A 24,129-nucleotide genomic window follows, 5' to 3' on the forward strand; every position below is an offset into this window, starting at 1 on the left:
TATTTTTAAAGCCCTAATTGAATACAAGACGGCACTGGAATGCCATGTCAAGAATTTATCATCTGGAGCTCTAAGTTTTTGATATTTGCTTTCTTATTTGTAGTTTTGGTGTCTATTTGCTTAATTATTTGTTTTAAAACTTCAGAGAAGAGGAGCGCCTGGGTGGCTTAGTCGGTTAAGCGTCTGACTCTTGGTTTCGGCTCAGGTGGAGATCTCACGGGTCGTGAGATGGAGCCCCATGTTGGGCTCTGTGCTCAGTGGGGAGTCTGCTGGAGATTCTCTCCCTCTGCCCCTCCCCCTACCTACACACACATGCTCTTTCTCTCTCTCTCAATAAATAAATAAATAAATAAATCTTTAAAAAAAAATAAAACTTCAGAGAAGAAATCCACTTCATCATAACAATAGCTTGGCGATGGTCATTGGTCCTACAGATAGGTGGTAATTACACCAGAGTTGCTTTCAGAGCACTGAAATAGCATGCTATTTCTTTGCAAGATCTGGCCATGCTTTCCTGTTCATCATTATGTACACAATGAGTGGGACAGAGTAGGCATTCCATAAATATTTGCTGAATGAATTAACCTTACCCCCAAGCTTCCAGCTTTAGGTATTAGTACATCTAACACACACTACCTGGTTTTCATTGCTCTTTTCTCCTGTGTTTCTCAAGTTGTCCTGCTCTTTCTTTTTTCTTTCAGCTGCTTCCCTTTCCCTTGAAAGAAAAATGGAAAAAAACATTTCAACCAAAGTGAACAAACACCTCATTAATAATTAGATCTGTTTTTAAAAAGAAGTTATTTTCTCAGACTGATGAGAAATGATTATCAGACTTTAATATTTGCAGTTAAAGGCTCATTTTTGAAAATACTCACAGTTTGTCCTTACACATCGCACACTTATTGCCGTGTGTCTTGCCATCCAGACCCTGGACAGGGTCACTTTCTCGGGTGCAGATAAGTTGTCCGTTTTTTACTTGGCTTCTAAACTCATCACACGTGTCCTAAAAAGAAGGAAAGTTTATATTGGAAATGGCTGTTTTCACATAGTATTTGATTGGGCTTGAAAATCTGAAGATTTTGATTTGAGAGTCAGGCAGCCACTTAACCTTGCTGGGAGGCAGTACAATGACCTACAAACATGTCCACATCCTAACTCCTGGGGACTGTAAACATGTAGCCTGACATGATAAGGACAAATTAAGGTTGAGGATAGAACTAAGACTGCTAATTAGCTGCCCATAACATGGAGACATTATCCTGAATTATCTGGGTGGCCCAGTGTAATCACAGAAGTTCTCATGAGAGAAAGAGGGGGGCAGGAAAGTCAGGATCAGAGTGAGGCAGCATGAAAACAATTCAACTGGCCCCTGCTGATTTAAAGGTGGCCACGAGCCAAGGAATGCAGGCAGCTCTAGAAGTTAGAAAAGACTATGAAACAGATCTTCCCTAGAGCCTCCACAGAGAGAATTTGCGTTGTGTTAAGCCACTGTTGATAGTAATTTGTGACAGTAGCTGAGCCTCATTCTCCTCATCTATAAAATAAAGTTAAAAAATGTATTTGACCAGGTTGTTCAGACAATGAAATAAACTACTATTTGTAAAAGTGCTTTGCAATATGTGAGACTGAAAGATTTCCATTTGGCATTAAATTTCTCCATTGAACAAGTTACCAGCAATATTGACATGTATGATGACTTCTCATCTTCTTAGGGCAAAGACCTTGGTTGGCAACATTGACGTTCTCTTTCCATATTTTTGATTGCCAAGGGTTGACTTACAGAAAGATCATTCTTGTTAAAATCTAGTTAATGACTCACTTTTTCTGATGCTGATTCAGTCCCATTTGATCTGTAGCCAGAATGTTTATTTTCTTCCTCGGCTTCTCTTTCCCTGGAAGAGAAGAATCAATAGTCATCCTGTTAACCCAGACTCAGGTTTGGAAGTAGCCTGAGAGTTTGGGTATCCGAAACCACCTCCTTCACAGAGGATCTCTGTGCATCCCTGAGGTGGACAGTCAGCTTGGTTATTAGGAAGCTTCCTCATCACAGGGTACGTATGATGGATATTATATGTAGATCAACTCAAGTAATTTCAAAGTCTCCTTTATTTGTGTCCAGATTTATCTCTGTGTAATGTCTGCCCTTCAGCCTTACTTCATTCACAATCCCAGGACAACACAGAACGGGTTTGCTGAATCCATTATCTCTTCTTGATATTAACCCATCAGATATTTAGAGGCAAGTTTCAGGTCTTAAGCCCAGTGTCCTCATCTTTTCATCATTAGTTGTGGTTTTTAATTCACCACCAACTCACCATTCTAGTGCCTTGACAAGTAAGGCAACCCATTAGAATATTATTTCTTTTCTTTTTTTTTTTTAAAGATTTTATTTATTTATTTGAGACAGAGAGAGCACATGAGAGGGGGGAGGGTCAGAGGCAGAAGCAGGCTCCCTGCCGAGCAGGGAGCCCGATGCGGGACTCGATCCAGGGACTCCAGGATCATGACCTGAGCCGAAGGCAGTCGCTTAACCAACTGAGCCACCCAGGCGCCCCTAGAATATTATTTCTTAAAGTATGGAGCCCAAGATAGAAAGAAGACAAGTAATCTAGAAAGTACCTTAGGATCATTTTTTTTTTTTAAATCTCTTACCTTTCTGATAAGATATTTATTTCAATGGTCCCCAAAGTTTTCATGTGCATTAAGAAACACTGAGATTTTTAAAAATTCAGATCCACTGACCATCCCAACATGTTTACTGACAAGATTTAGACTGGGACTCTAGCCTGGTTTTTAATGAGCCAGGTCATTCTGATGCAGTTGGCTCAAGATCCAAATATTTCAAAACTCTAATATACTTATATCTCTTTCAAAGTTTCATTTGGTTTTGTACACAAAACAAACATGTGTATGAATGTACATAACATGAATATATACATTCTTTTTAGGGAGTTCCCTTTGTGTAGTAAAGTGGTAGTAAAACATATCCTGAAGATTCAAACATATATAAAGTCATGACATTTTATCAAGTACTATTGGAAAAAGAGGGTATTGTAATGATTCAGTTTAGTGGAATTCTAGTGATAATCATGGCTCTGATCAAAAGCCTCCAGTGACCTCTGATCACACATAGAATAAAATCCAATGTCCTTCTCTTGGCCTAAAAAGCCTTATTTGATCTCTCCAAACTCATTTTCTGCTATTTTCTGTGCAATAATTTTGAGACATGATGACCTCCTTTCTGTTTCTTGAGCTTGGCAATTTTACATCTTCAGAAATTTGCATTGATTTTTGCTCTGCCTGAAACTTTCTTCCTCCAGATGTCCAGATGATTCACTTCACTCACTTTTTACAGGTATCCCTCACATGTCAGGCCTGCCCTGAACACCATAAACAAAGCAGCAACTGCAATCCCTTTCTGTTGCTTCACTCTCTTTTATTTTCCTCATCACTATCTGGCTTTGTGCTATGTAGTTATTTCCTTATTTATTTATTTTTATTTTTATTTTTTTAAAGATTTTTTATTTATTTATTTGACAGAGAAAGACACAGCGAGAGAGGGAACACAAACGGGGAGTGGGAGAGGGAGAAGCAGACTCCCTGCTGAGCAGGGAGCCCGATGTGGGACTCGATCCCAGGACTCCAGGATCATGACCTGAGCCGAAGGCAGTCGCTTAACCAACTGAGCCACCCAGGCGCCCTCCTTATTTATTTATAATCTGTCTTTTCTATATTATATTATAGTTCCATGGCAGGAACTTTTTGTTGTTCACATCAAGAATGCTTGTCCATGAGCAGTGCCTGTTACATAGCAGAGAGTCAAAAACCATTTATTGTCAGATGAGTGATTTCCAAAGATCATAAAAAATATTCCATTTGTGTTGTGTTTTGTTAAATACTCCAGATAAGTATCTTATAAGATAGATGACACTGATAACAATGGCAAAATTTTATCTTCACTCCCCCCATGAGACCTTGAACTTAAAAAAAAAATTCAGGTTTTCTCATCTGTAAAATGCAACATTTGCACTAATCAAATTTTCTCACATGGCCTATACTGTCACAAGATTATAATTTCTTTTCAAGGAGAAAGGTGAAACAGATGTATATGTGGAGAAGCATTACTTATTAAGTATATACCAATTAAATGCCATAATTAATAACATTGTGCTATAGGCATCAAATTTTAGAACTACAAGTACCCATCAAGGTCACCTAGAAAACTGCCTTTATATACAGCAGTGGTTATGTTACTTGCCTCAGTAACACAAACCAAGTGTGGCTGAGTTGGATAATAAAGCACTCCAATTCAGTACCATTCACCGTGGGAAAACAGAAGCAACACACCCTGGATTATACAATAAATGTGTTGTATACATACAAGAAACAGCCCTCTTAAACTATGCTGGCGAACTATCCCAAATGACCTTCACAAATTCTCCATAGGACTTAGGCATTATATGTTCTGAAGCACAATTGTCTACCATGATGGCACTTGTAGGTCACAGAATTATGATAGAAAAAATAGAGTAGGAATCAGACATTGATTAGCTGCCATTGCTAAGGCTTGTTGTTCCTTAGGGAATGTAAGAGAAAGAGACGATACTTGGGAATTAACAAAAACAATAATTTTCCTGGAGGGAGTTGTAAGTAAATGAGAAAGAGCCTGTCATTCAGGAGGAAGTGGTGACTAATTTTTGGACTGCCGGTGGAAAGAAGTACTTACAGTATCTCTTTACACATGGTACACTTATTGTTGTACGACTTGCCAGCAGCGTCACGTACAGGATCATGCTCCCGAGTACAACTGAGTTTTCCATTTTGCGTTTTGTCCCGATACCCTGCGCATTGGTCCTGAAAAAGGAGAGGAGAGTAGGTCTCCGGATTACCTGATCTCTTGTATTGCTGTTAAGTTTAACAAACTTAACTCAAAACAATTTGAGTAAGGAAAGTTCTGATTTACCTCCTCTTATATATAACACCTAGTACTGCTATCTACAGAGAAAGGGGGACTGGAATCACCCATATTCTAAGACGTCAGTTGTCATGGATAATAATATTGCTTTTAAGGTTCTACACAGGGAAATTATCAAACTCGCTGGGATTTAACAGCATGAAGGGTCAGCAAACTATAGCCTACAGGACTAATCTGTCCTGCTGCCTGTTTTTATATATGGGGTTTTATAAATAAAACTTGAAACACACCCTCACTCATTCAGGTATTATGGCTGCTTTCTGACAACAATGGCAGAACTGAACAAAAGCAACAGAGACTATAGGACTCAGAATGTCTAAAATATTTGCTATCTGGCCTTTACAGAAAAGAGAAGTTGCTGACATCTGGTGTAGATCAAAGGGAGAAAGAAATGTTGGAGGGAAATATAAAGTTATGCAAGATGCCAAGGAAAAGAGGCTTGAGCGAACTGTGGAGCCGAGAGACAAAGGGCCTTACCAGCTCTCGCCCTTGAGAGTGAGGATGTAGCCTCCTTACCGAGAAAGATGGAAAAACAGAATAGCCAGAATTTATCAACAGATGACAGATCTGGAGCAAAGAGATGGTCCTAATATACCAAGGTAGTAAGAAGAGAGCTCAAGTGGAGCCTGATGTGGGGCTGGATCCCAGGACCCTGAGATCATGAGTCGTCTTACGCAGTGGTGTTCACACGCTGGAGGAGGGGGTTTACAGGCAATTACTGTCATTCTGACCCTTCAAAATGTCTCAGGAAATGTGCTAAAAACTTGCCTAAATTATTTTATTTTCTCCCTGTAAGAGTGAATAAGGGAAACCAGAGTTCAGTGAGATGCTAATTTATTCCAAGCTGCCCAAGTCCTGCGCGGCAGGGGCAGGGTCGTACCCCCAACTATCTGGCTCTGAAAACCCTGCAGTTTCACCGTATTATGCTGCCTTGGATCCCAACAGAAAATCTGCCTCTAACCCGGGGCTCCACTGAGGGAAAGAGAGAACAATAAGAGAAAGGAGGAGCGTGAGATGCTGACGGGGAACGTCCCCATGGTGATGTCACTGTCTCTGCCGTGATCAGTTATTGGCCTGAGAGCTACATTCTGTAAAAAGGGGTCAGGAGACTCGGGTGACGTCATCATGTTAATTATTTCCTTGTTTAAAGAAGTAAAAAATGCGCCCTAGAGAGATGAAAAATTGCTGAGATACTACCCTACAGTTTCAAGGGGGGAGCTGCCCTGTCCTTCCAAGGACGTCTTCACACCCAGCATGACGTCCGTTCCCCTTTCCCACGGGTGCCCTTGTCCGTGACTTGTGTCCCCCCTGCCTGTGCAAATTAGAGGTTCTCTCACCTGAGCTTTCCCTCCTCTGCCACCACCACCGTGGGAACTATGCCCCGTCGCGTTTCTCTGACCTTCATCTTCTTTTCTCTTTCTTTCTTCATCTTCTTTCTGGCTGGAAATTAGAAAGGGGGAGATAGGGAATAATAGATTACAGAGAGTGGGGTGCGTTTCTGCGAGTTCCTCCTCCTGTGACCAAATTAGATTTGTATAGAATTCACCAGCATTTACGGAACAGCTACCACGTTGCAGGCCCTCTGAAAACAGAAAGACGAATTATGTGGAGTCCTTTTTTTTTTTTTTTGAGTCCTTCTGCCTGGAAAAGCTCTCCCTGTTGTAGGGGAAAATCAAGTACGTAAACATAAGCAAGACCACGGGAGCGTTTTACTAGCCCTTCATAAATGCTCACTGTGACTCTCAGCTGGATTCTTCTCAAATACCTCAGAGCCAAGAGGTCCAACAATAATTATCTTTTTCCACCAAATGTGCCCTTGCTCCTGGACTCTCTACCTTCCATGAAGAACAAAACCCTGGAGCTGTCTGCTCCTGCCTCTCAGCTCCCACGGCTGTTGCCGGCATGACACTAATTTCACATCTCACCTTCTCTCCTGTTTCTCTGACTCTAGTTATCGCTCCCAGATTCCTGCAAACCTCTTCTACCACCAGCAGCATTCCGAATCTCAGTCCTTTCCTTCTCTTTGTTCCCTTTGTACTGCCGACATACGAATCTTCCCAAAGGAACCATATTTATGCCACTTACTCTCCTACCTGAAAAATTTTAGCAGCTTCCCACGATATACAGGATTGACTTCAAAGTCCTTGATCTGGCATTCAAACCCAGCAAAGTGGCTAAGTTCTAACGAAACTAAATGACTTGCTCTTTACTGTTGACACGGTTTCCTTACCTCTAGAGCTTTACCTATGCTTTTTCCTTCTTCTCCTCTCATTTCTTCCTGTTCACATCTTATCCAAATTATAAAGTCCAGTTCTACTCCCCCATAAAACTTCCTATAAACTCTCCTTTCCCTGAAGTACTAGAACCCATTGAATACATCATTTATCATTTAGCAAATTCCTCCTTCGTATTTTTTTAAAGCTTTATTTATTTATTTTAGATAGAGAGCAGGGGGAAGGGCAGAGGAAGGAGGAGAGAAGCAGACTCCCCACTGAGTGTGGAGCCCGATGTGGGGCTGGATCCCAGGACCCTGAGATTATGACCTGAGCCGAAACCAAGAGTCAGACACTTAACTGACTGAGTCACCCAGGCTCCTATCCTCCTTCCTATTATATGAACTTGTACCCATGTCTATTTCATCCATCTATGTACAATCATTATTCACACTGTACATTGTAGATGTTCAATAAATGGCTATTGAATGACTGAAATATTTTATGTGTACTTCTGAGCTTTCTGTAAAGAACTATTTTTCATTTTGTGAAAAATGTGATATTTTCAAAAACGTAGGTAGAAAAGTTAGGCTGATAGTAAAATATGTTTATCTTCCCAGAGGTATTTAAAAGATGATGTAGAGAAGGGATCCATCAGACAGCAAAGGACTTAAAATTTTACCAAGAAAGATGTTGTGATCTATTAATAGGTGGGCTCTCCTCCAGAATTTATAGAGAATGTAATACCCTAGTCATATATTGTCTATTTCTAGAATTGTGAATCTTGGTCTTTATAAAGAAAGATTTGCCTGAAAACGCTCTGCAGAGAATCATTTGCTCCCTTTACATGTAAAGAAAGGACAAACACAATAGACATTATCTTCCTGGCTCTCTGTCTCCCCAGCTCTGTCAACCCCCGGCAGGGGCCTCATTTGTGCACTCACAAGACAGCTTTACACATGGCACACTTGTTCCCGTGGGTCTTGCCATCTGGGCCACGCACGGGATCATTTTCTCGTGTGCAGAAAAGATTTCCATTTTGCAAAAGGCTCCGAAATTCACTGCATGTATCCTAAAGGAGGAGAAAAGGCAAGAGCGTGGGTATTTTCGTATAAATTACTTTGTTGGATTCCTTCCAAGTGCTTCCTAGTAAAACAGGAACAGAAAATGACCTCTGGGTATTTTTCTTCCTGGCAATTGTTTCATTCAATTCCTACTAAACACACATGACTTAAAAAGAAGATTCTCTTTCTTTTTCCTTGAGATTTAGCCCCCAAATCCAGACTGAATCTGCATCCACACATAAGAAAGAATCCCTTAATAACCTGGGTTCTTGGAGAACTGGCCGCTCATCTTTGATGGGGGCAAGCAAATGACCACAAACCTGAAAAAAATCTACTTGGAATCAACCTTTTTGAAACGAAGAAAATATTATCCTAGAATATTCTAGTGTGCCCAATGTACTATTTTTATTTTCCCCAAAATGCTGGCACCAGAAATAATTAAAGACAAAGTGAGGAACATAACTGATGTGACCCAATGTGGTCATTCAAAACGACATAGTGGGTTAGGAATTACGCTAGATTTGGTGACTGGAGGTCTAGGTTTGAACTCTTTTGTTTTCATTTTTCAATTGTGAGAACTCTGAAATACGAAGATGTGGAATCTGATGCCGATAGTCCCACTGCAACTTCTTCCTTCTCTCTGGGTTTTAAATCTTCCATTTAAAAACACAGGAATGAGGTAGATCAGATGTTTGCAAACTATGGCCTGTAAGCAAACTCTGGCCCACCACCTAGTTTTGTAAATAAAGTCTTCTTGGAACACATCCATGCCCATTTATCTGCATATTACCTGTGGCTGCTTTTACAGCTGTGACAATAGTGTTGGGACAGAGACCGAACGGCCACAACCATTCAAATGTCTACTATTTGGTCCTTTAAGAAAATTCTATCAATTCCTAGATTAGATGAACCTTGAGTTCTCTTACATAGGCTTTTGGTAGTTCCATGTGTTGTTTTTTTTTTTTACAGAGAAACTGCAAAACCTCATCCTTCACTGTGATATTAACCTTCTAGGACAACTACCTTTTCAGCTTCTCTCTTAGCTTTTGTTCTGGATTCAGCTTCTTCTTTTTCTTTTGCTTCTTGCTGGCTGTAGGAGGGGGAGAGGGGAGAATCATTCCTAGCACCCAGTACCTATTATTCTAAAGGGGAAATCTCTCTAGATAGAAATATCTCATTATTTCCATACTTCCACAAACTGAGTTTGGGAGTAGAAAGCTAAATGCACTGCTCTCCATATTGTTTTTTGTTTTTAACTTTGCTTAAAGCATAAGACACAAGCGTCATAGCAAACCAATCAACAAATTTTTAGCACTACGTTCTTCTGGAAAATAAAGATATTGTGCTTTTTCCCAGAAAGCAATGAGGATGCTTGAAAATATTTACTAGATGTTAGCAAATGTTCAATTTGGTAGTGCCCAGTGATCACATCTTTGGATTATTCATGGTAGTATGTATGTAGAGAACAGGTATCCCAGTCCTTGTATGCCATTAACTCTGGGGGAATCTGTTGTGAGCATATGGTCCTCCCTGGAGCAAATTCAAGGACATTTTCAAACACTAAGAATACCTCAAAGAAATGTGCAAAGTATATGGCTTTATAACTGTAAATCCTTGAACTCCATGCAAAGATAGCTTCCATAGCGACTTCCTAGAGAAAACCTTCGGTATGATGTCCCTTGCCTGCCGCAGGCCTATTTTCTCCACACTCAGCAGCAGTGGCTGTGGCTCTACTCACAAGAAGGCCTCACACATGGAGCAGGTGTTGCCATGCATTTTCCCATCTGGGCCTTCAACGGGGTCGTTCTCTTTGGTGCAGGGGAGTCGACCATTTCTCACAGAGTTACGGTATTCACGGCACAGCTCCTGTCAAGTTAGGGTGGATTTAAGAATCAGGTAACTAAATATCGGAGAACTCTTCCACATTACCCCTCTGAAAACTATGATAGAATGCTCCCAAACATAACGGATACATCAAAATGGTGATGTAGGAGGTCAATGTTACCAAGATACTCTTCAGGGGCCTAGCTCACACGTTATCTGGAAAATAAGATTACGTTACTGATCTCATTAGAAAACCTTCAATTCAACTCAAATATTATTCTGGGTTAGGTACTGTAAGATATATGAAGAAGAATCATCTATTGTTCCTTTTGTAAAAAAAAAAATTGTGATTGGCAGAATAAAACTCCTACCCCCCAAATTTGTCCAAGTCCTAATATCCAGATCCTGTGACTATATTACCTTACAGGGTAAAAGGGACTTTGCAGATATAATTAAGTTAAGAACCTCGAGATGGGGAGATTCTCCTGGATTCTCCTATGTCCCCAATGTAACTGCAGGGGTCAGTCCTTACAATTGGAAGAGTGAGACAGGAGGGAATGAGAGGGCATTATGACTGCAGAAGAACAGTCAGAGACATGATGTTGTTGGCTTTAAGATGATGGAAGGGGTCCAAGGGCTGAGGAGCCCGATGGCTTCTAGAAGTGAGAAAAAGCAAAGAGAAATTCTCCCCTATAGATTCCAGAAAGGAACATAGCCCTACCAACCCTTTGATTTAGCTCAGTGAGACCCAGGTCAGACTTCTAATATAAAAACCAAAGATAGTAAGTTTGTGTTGCTTTAGGCCACCAGGTTTGTGGTATCTGTTAGAGCAACCATAAAAACCAAGTACAGAGTATTTAGAGTCTTTGGAGAAAGTGCATAGCAGTATCTATAAGTTAGAATAAAACAAATGATATAATTGAGGAATAAAGGAAAATTGCTGGCATAATAGATGACAGAGTTATTAAGTATATTGTATAAATGGGGAAAATCTGTGGAGAGCAGCTAATACTTATTCTGAGCCATGAAAAGTGGCCAGAATTTTGACAGAAGAAAGGGATAGTCAGGTCTGAGTATGAGGGGACCATACAGAAAGTAAAGTTCATTGCATGTATAATACTGAAGACTTAAGGCATGTGAGGGGCTGTGCTGATATACATGGATAAGTTTCTCAGGACTTCATAAAAATAATATACATAATAATATTTTATAAGTGAAGAAAGTAAGACACAAAACTGTCTGCCTTACTGGAAGGGAGACACAGGCAGTATTTGAGCCCTGGCAGTGTGAGTCCAGAGTTCAAGTTTTTAACCATAATGTGACTGAGTCCCTAAGATGGGATACCTTGAATCAATGCTTGGAGTGTCCAAGAAGCACAAGGCAGCACAAGGATGGCAATGGGTAGAAAGTAGGAAATGAGGTCTGCGAGGTGGCAGAGGTCAGATCACTCATGGCATTGTAAGCCACTAGAAGGACCTGGTTTCTTACTCTGCGTGAGATGAGAAGCCACTGGGTGGCATAACCTCCCTTATGTTTTTAAATAACTACTTTGGTTTCTGAGTTGAGGGTAGATTGTAGGGAACAAAGGTGAGAGCAGGGAGAACAGTAAGAAGTCAGGTCTTCCAAATTATAAAAGGATACAGGAGAGAAGAAATGAAGACCTGAGGCGTGCCCTGTAGGAATCTTACAAATGGTGACAGGGTGCAAGATCTAAGGTGTATCATGGGCATTATAGCCAGAACTTGTGTTCTAATTGCTAGCTCTCAAATTATTAACTATATATATCTCCTAACTTCTTATCTGAGCCTCTGAGTCCTCTTCTATAAAATACAGACAATAATACATACCTTGAGTGGTTACTACAAAGATCAGTCCTAAAATTGCTATACTATATGGCATATAGCAGCAACTAAATAATTAATAGCCATCAACATCATCATCATCATCATCATGTGAGAATGTAAACCCAAGGTTCAAAAATGCTGTTAAGTAATTTTCCCAAAATCTCACAGAAAATTAATTGGGATTAAAACTTAGATTTGTTTGTTTGTTTTGAACTAATCATCCTTATATAAAAAGATACAGAGAAAAATCTGAAATCTGCCTCTATTGGTTTGTATTCAGATAACAAGATAGCCACCTGTATACACTTCTTTTTTTGGGATAATACAATTCACATGGTCAGTGGAGAAAATGATGACTGACCTCTTCTCAAATGCACAAGCAACTAAATCAGATTTGGTGTGGATGGGAAGAAGGAATCCTCTTATACACAAGGATCCAAATACATGTTCCCAGTCTGCAAAGTCACTAAGGACACTGGGATGAGGAGGTGGGAGTGGGAGGCTTGTCCAGGGGAATGGAATATTTATGTGGTTCTAATATCTAAAACAGTTACCTGTGCTGCTTCTCTTCTCACTTTATCAGCCTGTGCTTTGTCCTTTCCTTCCTTGCCATTATTTTTCTTCTCTTCTTCTTCTTCAAGTTTGCTGCAATTAAAAACAAAGAAGATACAAGCTAAGTACAATTTCCCATTGTCTATGATAATGTATTTTAAAAAGAGATGAGGATCTTCCAGACAAGGTCAGATTCACTCTTCAGTAAAAATTTATCCAGTCTAAGAGATACTATCACTGTGCCCAACAATGCAGATAATAAACAAAATAATAATAAAATACAATCCACCTTAAAAAAAAACCTAGCATGATCTTTTATCAGTATGAGACCCTCAAGTAGTCTTGATTCCATCAGTCTTATCCCATCAATCAGTGATTTCAATGATCTGAAAGAAGCCACAGTTACCTTGATTTTTTAAAATTGTGCAACTTTTCCTTTGTAAATAACAACCATATCAGTGATGAAAGCCAGAGGTGATACCAAGTCAGACAATGGGCCCATAGTAAAAATAAACCATGTTTCACTATAAAATTATTTTTTTAGATATTATTTTAAGGGAATTAATATTCAGGTTGAAGTTCAAGTTTTAGAATAATGATCCAAGTCCAATAAGATTCAACAATGAATATTTTAGGTTGATCATGAGCCTAAGCTTCTGGCTTTCTTGCTATTTTCTACTGATACACAGTTTATCAAAGCTGGAAAATCTGTAGCACTGATCACATCCCATCTAGTCATCAGCACAGCATGGACCATGGATCAAGTGAGAAAAGAGCCTTGATTTCCTGACTCTCAGGCCACTGTGTACACTACTGGCTTAGTCTGTCAGTCTCTCCTTCAAGGAACTATGTGCATATACCTGAGATTGGACAAGGACATATGAAAGTTAAGGGACAACAATAGCCTTGCACCTTTTCAACAGATATTATTTAAACATCTACTAGCAAGAGACTCTGTAGAGGATTAGGAATCTAAGAAGGAGGAGAACCTGAGGAGGTAATAATCAATTTCTCCTAGACTGTCTCACACAATGGAGCTTTGGTTCCACTCACCAAAACAATGGCCTAAAAGTCCCTGGATTAGGCTCACAAGAAGACATTTCAATAAACATCTAATGTATGGGCTCACCTCTTAGAGGTTTTACTCTCTATACTAAACCACTTATCAAAGTGTTATTTCAGCTGTGCACAGTAATGTCCCTGAAGGGATAAATGCAACCTTCTCCATTCCTTTTCTCATTCAGGTTATTTTAACACTTCTTGTACTGGCCTCATAAACTTCTGTCCAACTGGTTTTCTCTTAGCCAATAGCTGAATATATTCACAGAATCATAAAATGTCAGTGGGGGAGAGAGAGAGAGACAAAGATATCACTGCATCCAGATCATCAAACTTCTGTTTTCAGTTATGAATGATGATTATCTAGTGTTAAAAATATAAATTAAGACTTTCCCATGACAGGCGCCTGGGTGGCTCAGTTGGTTAAGCGACTGCCTTCGGCTCAGGTCATGATCCTGGAGTCCCGGGATCGAGTCCCGCATCGGGCTCCCTGCTCAGCAGGGAGTCTGCTTCTCCCTCTCCCACTCCCTGTTTGTGTTCCCTCTCTCGCTGTGTCTTTCTCTGTCAAATAAATAAATAAAATCTTTAAAAAAAAAAAAAGACTTTCCCATGACTTAACTAGAGGATAGAAGGATAACTGGATAGAAGGCGCCTGGGTGGCTCAGATGGTTAAGCATCTGCCTTCGGCTCAGGTCATGATCCCGGGGTCCTGGGATCGAGTCCCACATCGGGCTCCCTGCTCCTTGGGGAGCCTGTTTCTCCCTCTGCCTCTGCCTCTGCCTCTCTCTCTCTGTCTCTCATGAGTAAATAAATAAAATATTTTTAAAAATTTTAAAAAAAGGATAACTGGATAGACAATCACATTGTCACTGTATGATTCATTATTACTTCATGAACTGTCCATGTGCTTTTAAACTTATGTAGCATACAAGCATGATATATAGTCTACACATTTCTAGGAAACTGAGACTCAAACGTGATTGATGATGAGACATTCAGTGGGACAGGTGAGGGTAGGTACTCACAATAGGCTTGCACACATGGCACACCTGTTGCTGTGCATTTTGCCATCAGGGCCGCGGACAGGGTCATTCTCCCTGGTGCATATAAGCATTCCATTCTGGTTCCGAAATTCACTGCAGAGCTCCTGGAAAATATTTTCTCAGAATGACTGTCTACCCTTCCTGCACCTTTGCTTCTTCTGAGGAATAAGTGATGCGGAGTAGAAGAAAAACAAAAAGGGATGACAGGGAGCAGTAAATCGATAGGTATTTACAAAGCTTCCATCATGGACTCAGAATTGTCGTTGCACTAGAGTGGATCTGGAAATATTTATCATCATCATTCCCCCGAGGCTGCTTCCACTCTAGGTGCAGAAGAAGACTGACAAAGTTAGCAGAGAACAATATACATGTTTGTGTTATGTTACATATCACACTCTATAAGAGCTATGAAAGATCGAAGGGGAGAGAGTTCAATGGACCTAGAAGAGGAGGCTTCCTGGAGGAACTGAGAATATTGCTGAGTCTTCATGAGAAAGAAGGACATCCTGCCATCTGCAAATACTTGGATGAAACTAGAGGACACTGCTAAGTGAAATAAAGGAGACAGAAAAAAAATTATGGTATGATCTCACGCATATGTGGAATCTGAAAAAGCTGACCTCATAGAAACAGAAAGTAGAGTGGTGTTTGCCAGGGGCTGGGGGGTGGGGGAAATAGGGAGACGCTGGTCAAATGATATACATTTCCAGTTATAAGATGAATTAAGTTCTGGAGATCTGCTTTAGAGCATGGTTATTATAGCTAACAATGTAACAGTATACTATACAGTATACTTGAAAGTTGCTAAGAGAGTAGATCCTAAATGTTCTCACCACAAAAAGAAATGTATTTATGTCATAGTGTGATGTGATGGAAGTGTTAGGTAACGTTATGGGAGTATCATTTTACAATATATGTGTGTACCAAATCAAGACAATATACACAATGTTGAACTTACAGAATGTTGTATGTCAATTATATCTCAATAAAGCTGGAAAATTTAAAATAAGAAGAATGTGCAAAAAAATTGGTGAATCTCGATTTGTCTTTAGAAGGCTGAGAAAGAAAAGAAAAACATGCTCAAACTAAGAAATAAAGATATATTTGAAATAAAGATATGGAGGAGAGGACAAGTATGAGTCCTTAGAGAAACTGACGCCTTCCTGGGAGCTCCTTGATAAAGTAGAGGGATAGGGTATGCAGATTTCAAACAGGAGAGGTACAATATAAGCAGAGGGAAGGAGAAATGTGTTAAGACTGATTGGAAAATCTAAGATGATTTAGCAGCTAATCAGATATTATGGATAAAACAAGTGTTCAATTCTAAATTACCAGTAAAAAGATGGTTTCAACCAACAGAAAGAAAGTTCATGAGAAAGTGAGTTAGTTTAAAGGTAGACTTTTAAACTGTGTCAACTTTCCCCAAATAAGTATTTGGCTTATGCTTTGCATTTATTAGGTAATAACATCCATAAAGGCAAATCTTGTTTATGGCCGTCATATTAGAGTAATCCGACATCACATACAGACAGATTTTGTTGGTGTTACTTGTGACAACAGAAATATAAGAAAAGCCAAATATGGAGAATATGCCTTACAGAGTAAATTAATAACCCTCTCCTTCTTATAAAATGAAACTCAAAATTTGAATTATCATGCAATAAAATTGGTACTCTAGAAACTTCTACTTGAGACCCCTTTTTACAAGTGAAAGGCTTTTTGTTGTTGTTCATTTCAGGCATGGCAGTTGAAAAGGAAACCATTAGTGCTAATGAGATATCTAGAATACTTAAAGGAGAAAAAATTGTCAAGGCATAACATTAGCAGTCCTGAGAAAAATTACCTTTGTAGCTTCTCTTTTAGCCTTTGCTCTTGCTCTTTCTTCTTGCTGACTATAAGGATCAGGGGAAGAAAAAGAGGGGAAAAGAAGAAATGGGTCTTAATACAGTAGAGTAGATTCTTAACATTTACAGGTGGATCATTCGTTGCTTTGACAATTCTCAAGCACCCCCAAAGATCCACTCACAGCAATTTGAATTTTATTGGATAATAAACTGAAATTATTCACTTCACCTCAAGAGAATAGTGTGCAAGAAAAAGTCCCTTAATAAGTAAACCCATTTAGCTCCTCAGCAAGAACATTGCAGTAATACTTTCCTATTGGCTGATTATTTTGCATCTGCCACAGGTCTCGAGAAAGTGCTAATATTTGGCTTCTGGGAGGCAGTATAGCATGGTGTTTAAGAGGACAGAGTCCGGAGCCATAAGGAACACAAGAAATGTCTGAACCTCTCTGTGCCTTCCTCATCTTTAAATACGGAAGGGGAAGGGAGGGGCGGGAGGAGTAGTAACCACATTCTTCTCATAGGATTGTTGTGAGCATTAAATGAGTTGATACATGTAAAGCAACTAGAGGAAGGATCTGGTACATAATGAAATGATTGATAAAAGTGATATAAGTGATCGCTATCTTCATCACTGTGATTATCATTAAGAGTGAACCCTCCAAAAAAAAGGTATATGATGGAAATGAAGTGAGGGTGATAGCTCTTAACCATTTTTGATAACTAACAGTGTTGCGAATCAAGTGTAGCACAACTGGATCTATAATCTAAACAATTTAATCCTGTTAAATATGTAAAAAGTTTTCATTTTAAAATGTAAAAATGTGTAAATAATATGTAAAAATGTTATGTTTCAATCAACGTAAGAATTGCTCATTCATTGATCAAATTAAAACTTTTTTAAAAGGTGAGAAGATACCTGGGTGGCTCAGTCGGTAAGCGTCTGCCTTCGGCTCAGGTCATGATCCCAGGGTCCTGGGATCAAGCCCCGCATCGGGCTCCCTGCTCAGCGGGAGACCTGCTTCTCCCTCTCCCACTCCCCCTGCTTGTGTTCCCTCTCTCACTGCGTCTCTCTCTGTCAAGTAAATAAATAAAATCTTAAAAAAAAAGGTGAAAAGACAGGGCGCCTGGGTGGCTCAGTAGGTTAAGCGTCTGCCTTCAGCTAAGGTCATGATCTCCGGGCTCCTGGGATTGAGCCTCGGCAGGGAGTCTGCTTCTCTCTCTCCCTCTGCCCCTTCCCCCTGTTCATGCTCTCTCTCTCTCAAATGGATAAATAAAATATTTTTTTTTAAAAAAGGTGAAAAGACAGTTTGCATATGGTATGACAGTGTGCAAAAAAAGGCTATGGAGGGAAAAATCATTCTCAAAAAAAGACAAGAGCCTTTGCTAACATACCCACAAAATATGACACAGTAAATCTTTATTTCTTTTTGATAAGGAATTTTTACAGTGATGGGAGAAAATTACTAAAACAGCTCCAAAATTGTGAGGTTCCTCATACTTCTTTACATGGAAACTAATCTAAGCTTTACCATGAGTCTACGTTGACTAAAAATTTTAAGAAGCATTTTCTTTCCATACTGGGAACTTTTTCAGAGGAAGTAGCACAGCTGACCACTAGGTGGCAGAATTAACTCCTTGTCACTGAAAGATGAATGTCAAGGTAAAGAAAAACAGACAGAAACAAGCCTAACTTCAGGCAAATATAATTAATCACCAGAAGTTATAATGGCATTGCTAAATGATTATACTATGTCTACAGCATACAGTGGAAAACATAATTTTCTTCATTTTTTCCCCCTGCACTGATATTTCTATCATTCCCAACTTCTCTGGGCCTTTATGTTGTCATCTATAACTTGTGATAATACAAGAAAGACCCACTTCATATGTTTATTGTGAAGATTAAGTGGGATTAAGTAGCAAAGCTTTTAGCAAGTATATGACAATTACATGCATTCAATAAATGTTGGTTATGATGATTTGGTTTTTAGTGCTTCCATGCCCAAACACTAAAGGACAAATCTTCAGGGTTGAAATGCTCTCCACCAGGGAAGACTGAATGACTGAAACCTTTCAGAGATTCTGAGTATATAGAAAATCAACTGGAGTATCCCTTGGGAATAAGATCAAAAGCCTTAAGGAATGGGCGCCTGGGTGGCCCATTCTATGTCCCTAAAGCTCTCATCCATTTAATTCTACTCCATTAGGTCACACAGAGTAAGTAAGAAGAAAGGTAGTAAACTAAAACAAAACAAAAAAAAACCTTTCCCCTAAAATTTTCCATGCACCATAATGATATTTTATATGTAATCTCAGCCATTTCTTATTTTAGCTGATAATCCTTCAGAAAACTAAGAGCAATTCATATGGTTATCATAGAGTAATCTCTTCTCTGAATAAAAGATCTTGAGTTACCTCTAAAATATTCTAAAAGAAAAGACAGTTAAAAGAACTCCAAAATAAAAAAAAAATATTATGGCTCTCTTTAGATCACAATAATCATCATCTGAAAGCTCTCCACTTGCTTTTTGGTTTTGTGTTTTCTTGTGTGTGGGTTTTTTTTTTTTTTTTAAATTTTAGTTCATTTAAGTGTGACACCCAAAAATGACCATTGTTCTGAAGAGGAAAATGCATTATTTGCCATTGTTTGAAAACTTCCCTCAGTTCCTTCTCCCTCTCCTTCTAAAGTCCTGAGCTTTACTTACAAGAAGGCCTCACACATGGAGCAGGTGTTGCCATGCATTTTCCCATCTGGGCCCTTGATGGGGTCGTTCTCTCGAGTGCAGAGAAGCTGGCCATTCTTCCTTAATTTGCGGTAGTCACTGCATAATTCCTGTGAAATTGAGGAAGGAAGTTTGAGGTTTTGAACACAGGTTGGGTCAGACTGGAAAAATAGCTGAAGTTTAGACTTTTTTCTTAAGTGGGGATCAGTAATTGGCTTATTTTAGAATAGTTCTTAACTGGGAAGACATGACTATTTTTAAATGATAAAAGTTGCACAACCTCAACCTAGAAATAGTTACATATGCACATGGCTATGTGCTCACATATAAACAAACAAACTGTACAAATATTTCCTACAGTTTCAGGGGATTTAGGAGTTTCCTGAATGCCATCTATGGACCCCAGGTCCACATGCCTCTGACTTTTGGAGAAGTTCCCCTCACCTCAAAGGGAGCTGTGTTCTCAGATTCTCTCTTATTTCTTGACTCACTTTCCTTCTTTTTCTTTTCTTCTTCCTCTGTTTGGCTAAAAAAGAATGATTAAAAAGGAGATCAGTAAGGATCGTAGAATGTCCAGGTTGAAAGTGACCTCAAAAATAATTTAATTATGACAGTTAATACTTATTAAATTCTGGGGTGCCTGGTTGGCTCAGTCAGTTAAACGTCTGCCTTCAGCTCAGGTCATGATCCTAGGGTCCTGGGATCGAGCCCTACATTGGGCTCCCTGCTCCCTCTCCCTCTGCTCCTCACCACCTTCCTCCCCTGCTTGTGCTCACTCTCTCTCTTTAAAAAAACAAAAAAACAAAAAAACCAAAAAAAACCACCTTAACTAAATTCTTACTATGTGCCTGACCTGGGGCTTATTCCATGAAATCTTCCCAACTGCATGTTACAAAACTACTATTATAACCCCATTTACAAATGAGAAAACTGACAGAATGGATCACTTTCCCAAGGACACAGAACTAACAAATGTACACTACAGATTTAAATCCTAATCCAGAGGAAGTTTTTTGATCTTCCACTACTCATGACTTCTAATACTCAGTATGTCTGATTACTGTCCAGTTTTGCTTTAATCCGCTAGTAAATTCTCTACCTTGTATCATCCTTGAAACCCCACATAGGTCATTCTACCCTTGAAGTCCTCAGACTGTTAGGAAGTTGCTCCTGGCATTGAGCCAGACCCCTTCCAGAGCTTTCACTCATTGTTTCCACTTTCATCCACAGAGACAACCAGGAACTAGTATTGATAAAACAAAAGCTACTTGGGTATTTCAAGACCATGACTCCCCCTTTGCTAAATGTACCAAGCCTTACATGGTTTTTATCCTAAATGTGCTTTTGCTTTCCTGCTGAAGTGGTCCTCTCATAATGGAACACAGAAATGAAGCAGAGAGTTAATCTGAACTCACTGCTTACATTTTCTAGAATCCCTTCCATAACAACAACAACTGTCTAGTAGAAGAGAGAGACGGTGAACATATAGTCAGACATATCAATCTACCCCTACTAACTGTGTTTTGTACTACGAAGCAAAGTGCTGATCACCATGAAGGAGAAAGTGTGGGGTTAGGGACATAGAGTAGGCTTTGCCACAGCTGTTCAACCTGTGTTCACGAGACACATGGGAGGGGTTCACTCCACCAGATACTCATCATTCCTATTCCAAGTCATTCCCCCAGGTCCTGTGTATGAATTAATGTACCGTTTTGCATATTTATATGTTTGCTTTGTGATGTGTTGTGTGATTTCAGGTGACTTCACAGCCCTCTCTGCAAGGGTAAGATCCTTGCTTTACATCCTGTACACTTCCACAGGAACTCAGCCAGTGATTGATAAGCAAGAATGATTCTTTGGAGTTCGTTAGGAGTAATGTCACCATGATGGCAACATAGGTGGTTCCTAACTTCCCTTCCCCTCACCAGAACAATCAGCCTCTAGTCATGACATGACTGAGAGAATCCTAGAACACGGGGACGAGGCTGAAGTACCCACGGCACCTCCGAGACCAAACCAGACTGCATGAGAAGGGTAAGAGAAGCAGCTGCTTGTGGACATCACTGCCCCTCTCTCAGGGCAGAGCCGGAATTATTCTTTGATAATTATGACATTGTGCAAAAATGCCATTGACAAGAATTAAACACAATTTAAGAAATAAAATATAACAACGTTAAAATTAAAAAAATACAAAATGAAGCAGAAAGGACAAAACGCTCCCTCATTTCCCCAGGTGCAGCGCTACTCACAAGAACACCTCACACATGGAGCAGGTGTTGCCATACATTTTCCCATCGGGGCCCTGGATGGGGTCGTTCTCTCGCGTGCGGGGGAGTTTTCCATTCCTCACAAGCTTGAGGTATTCACTGCACAGCTCCTGCCAGGATAGAGAAAGCAAGCTAGGGATACATTTTGTTCCTATTCCAAGCAGAAGATTGGAACATCAACATTGGCAGAAACTAATGTTATGCTTCTTTGACACCAGGACTTTAGTTGTGTTTCTCTCAAATGTAAAATTTAATTTAACAAACAGAACTCACCATTTGCTAAGAGATGGGAACAAATAAGACATAATGGGATGTCACAATATAAGAAAAGAGGTGGACAAGTAAACTCCACTATAATCTAAACGCACTGAAATAAGGGCAGGGGAGCCTGGGTGGCTCAGTCGATTAAGGGTGTGCCTTCAGCTCAGGTCATGGTCCCAAGGTTCTGGGATGGAGCCCCAGGTCAGGCTCCCGGCTCAGTGGGGAGCCTGTTTCTCCCTCTCCCTCTGCCCCTCCGCCTGCTCATGCTCTCTCTCCCGTGCTCTCCCTCTCTCTCGCAAATAAACAAAATCTTAAAAAAATTTTTGGAGGAATAAAATAAGTGCAAACATACAGGTACAAGAAAATCTGAGAACATAGAGGTTGGGACCATGAGATCTGACTGTGAAAACCAGGGAAGATGTCACATAACAAGAATAATTTGAGTGAGACTGAAGAGTAAACAGCATTTTCATGGATAAGAAGGGGATTGGGTAATATGCATACGAGACCATTAAGTTGGGAAATAAAGTAGGAAACCACACGGGCATATAGCAGAACATAAATTTCTGAATGAAGGTAAGCCAAATAAGAAGGGAGATAAGGAGATTGAATTATATCCTATAGTTTATGATGAGCCATTTGTGGCTTTTAAGCAGAACGGTATTGCGATCTGATTAATATTGTGATGCTTTACTCTAGCTCTGTTAGGGAGCATAGTTGGATAACGGAAAGAATAGAACCTAGCGGGAAAAGTAGAAGACTTTCGTCTTCTAAACAATAAGCAGTAACAACTTATAGAAGGCTATGGAAACAAATATTGTAACATTTCAGAGCTAAAAAGCAGGCTTTCTGTGTGCAGAATGAAGGTATTTTTATCCCAATTCAAATGTGAAATTTCAAAAATTCATATGTAGAAAATATATGGGAATATATGGGAAGTGGTTTGCAAAAGCTAACACAGTCTGTAAGTGATGAAACCAGTGCTAGAACCCAGTTTTTTCAGACTTCAAATAATTTTTACTCCACAGGGTTAGTCTTGGAAGCAGCAAGCACTGATCAAGTTCCCATAGGATTCATCTCAGTGTCATCTCCAGATTAAAGGGTTAGGATTTCCTGGCAATTTTTTTACTGGAAAATATTCCACCCTTTAGATTCTGAAACATGTTCAAGTTAGAATGCCAAGTAGGACTCAATGGGTGGATTCCACTCACTCCACATAAGGGTGTTTTTTCAGATTCTCTTTTATTTCTTGCTTCTGCTTCAGCCTTTTTCTTTTCCTCAGCTTCTGCTTGGCTAAATGAGAGAAAAAAAATGAGAAGAATCCATTGGACCAAGTACAGGCAATTATTTGTCCACATTCTTGCATTGCTAATCTGTCCTCCCTCCTTAGAAAGAGCAATTTTGTCCTTTTATCACTACATACCGATGAGAAGCAACAAAACAGCCTCCAGTATGGTAAGATACCATAACTTCTTTATACTTTTTGCTTAACATTGAAAGAAAGACAGTGATTGTGGATCTGGAAAGCTTGCTTTCTATAAAATACCTTTCTTGCCTGTGATCAAAAAAGAAATACCATCAATGTCCATCAAGGAGATATCAAAACTAGTACCCTTGTAACGTTATATCTGGAGACTGAAAGTGGCCTTTACAAAGCACACTGACTGGTTCCCTTGTCTGAGGCAGAGAGGGCTTTGGCTATACTTTTAGGACAGGACTACAATTAACCAAGGTCCCTTCTCTCAAGTCTATAGTCTATCACATCATGGACACCCTAGCTTTATTAATTAATGTATTGCTTACTCATGGCTGCGTTATCTAAAGACAAAATAGAGTGCAGGTGGAAAAAGGCCAATAATTTCCATACATTGATAAACCAAATGAGCCTATATTTGCTTTGCACAATAGAATTGCATGGTATGTATGGTTAACTGATGCTATTTCAACCACACAAGGCTATCAATCAAAACAAAAGACCATAGGTTCAAAATGTAAATCAACTACTTAATCTGAGTTCAATCAAATAAACTGGGAGTAGTTCCAAATTTTGAAAGCAAACTGTCATTTCTAACTTATTGAGAAATGTCACATTATATAAAGTAATATTTAATTTTGTAAGCGTTCATGATTATTTGATGGGCAACATTAACTCTAATAATCAATATCTGCATTAAGTGCTTACTTTGGGTCCTAACCTCTTTGGAAGATGAGATGCCTATAAACTTGTACCACAGGTTCATATATGAAGCTTCAGCAGTATGGACAATGTGATATTTGCACAAGCTCAAGGCTGTCAGGATGTTCCAGTGGTAAGAGAATGAGTGTCAAGGAAGCAGACATATTGGAGTAAATAGCTCTAGGTCCTTCTCCCAGCTCTCTTGCTAACATTCTCAATGTAAGTATTCAACTTATTCAACTCCCTTCCCTATTTTGAGCCCCAGTTTCCCCACTTATGGA

The 24,129-nt window shown here is 39.6% G+C and overlaps 1 protein-coding gene and 1 long non-coding RNA gene across 4 annotated transcripts in view; one reads left to right on the forward strand and one right to left on the reverse strand.

Moving 5' to 3' along the window:
• Positions 1-24,129, reverse strand: part of SPINK5 (serine peptidase inhibitor Kazal type 5) — a 75,166-nt gene that overhangs the window by 15,453 nt on the left and 35,584 nt on the right. For all 3 annotated transcript variants that reach the window (XM_031027365.2, XM_006732624.2, XM_081826882.1), the window contains 15 exons: positions 22,884-22,965; positions 21,394-21,521; positions 19,589-19,670; positions 19,127-19,254; positions 16,418-16,466; positions 14,557-14,678; positions 12,475-12,565; positions 9,991-10,118; positions 9,276-9,342; positions 8,133-8,260; positions 6,313-6,415; positions 4,727-4,854; positions 1,820-1,892; positions 876-1,003; positions 637-715 (listed from right to left, as the gene is read on the reverse strand). In XM_031027365.2, the coding sequence (XP_030883225.2) occupies positions 637-715; positions 876-1,003; positions 1,820-1,892; positions 4,727-4,854; positions 6,313-6,415; positions 8,133-8,260; positions 9,276-9,342; positions 9,991-10,118; positions 12,475-12,565; positions 14,557-14,678; positions 16,418-16,466; positions 19,127-19,254; positions 19,589-19,670; positions 21,394-21,521; positions 22,884-22,965 (1,516 nt within the window). The remainder of the gene's footprint in view (positions 1-636; positions 716-875; positions 1,004-1,819; positions 1,893-4,726; positions 4,855-6,312; positions 6,416-8,132; positions 8,261-9,275; positions 9,343-9,990; positions 10,119-12,474; positions 12,566-14,556; positions 14,679-16,417; positions 16,467-19,126; positions 19,255-19,588; positions 19,671-21,393; positions 21,522-22,883; positions 22,966-24,129) is intronic.
• The window catches only part of LOC145722721 (uncharacterized), a 35,908-nt gene that overhangs the window by 984 nt on the left and 10,795 nt on the right, over positions 1-24,129 (forward strand). Inside the window, exon 2 of the long non-coding RNA XR_014147195.1 lies at positions 20,902-21,178. This is a non-coding gene — a long non-coding RNA (uncharacterized LOC145722721). The remainder of the gene's footprint in view (positions 1-20,901; positions 21,179-24,129) is intronic.

Source organism: Leptonychotes weddellii, chromosome 7 (assembly GCF_054177405.1).
Source record: "Leptonychotes weddellii isolate Sample4059 chromosome 7, ASM5417740v2, whole genome shotgun sequence".
NCBI lineage: Eukaryota > Metazoa > Chordata > Mammalia > Carnivora > Phocidae > Leptonychotes > Leptonychotes weddellii.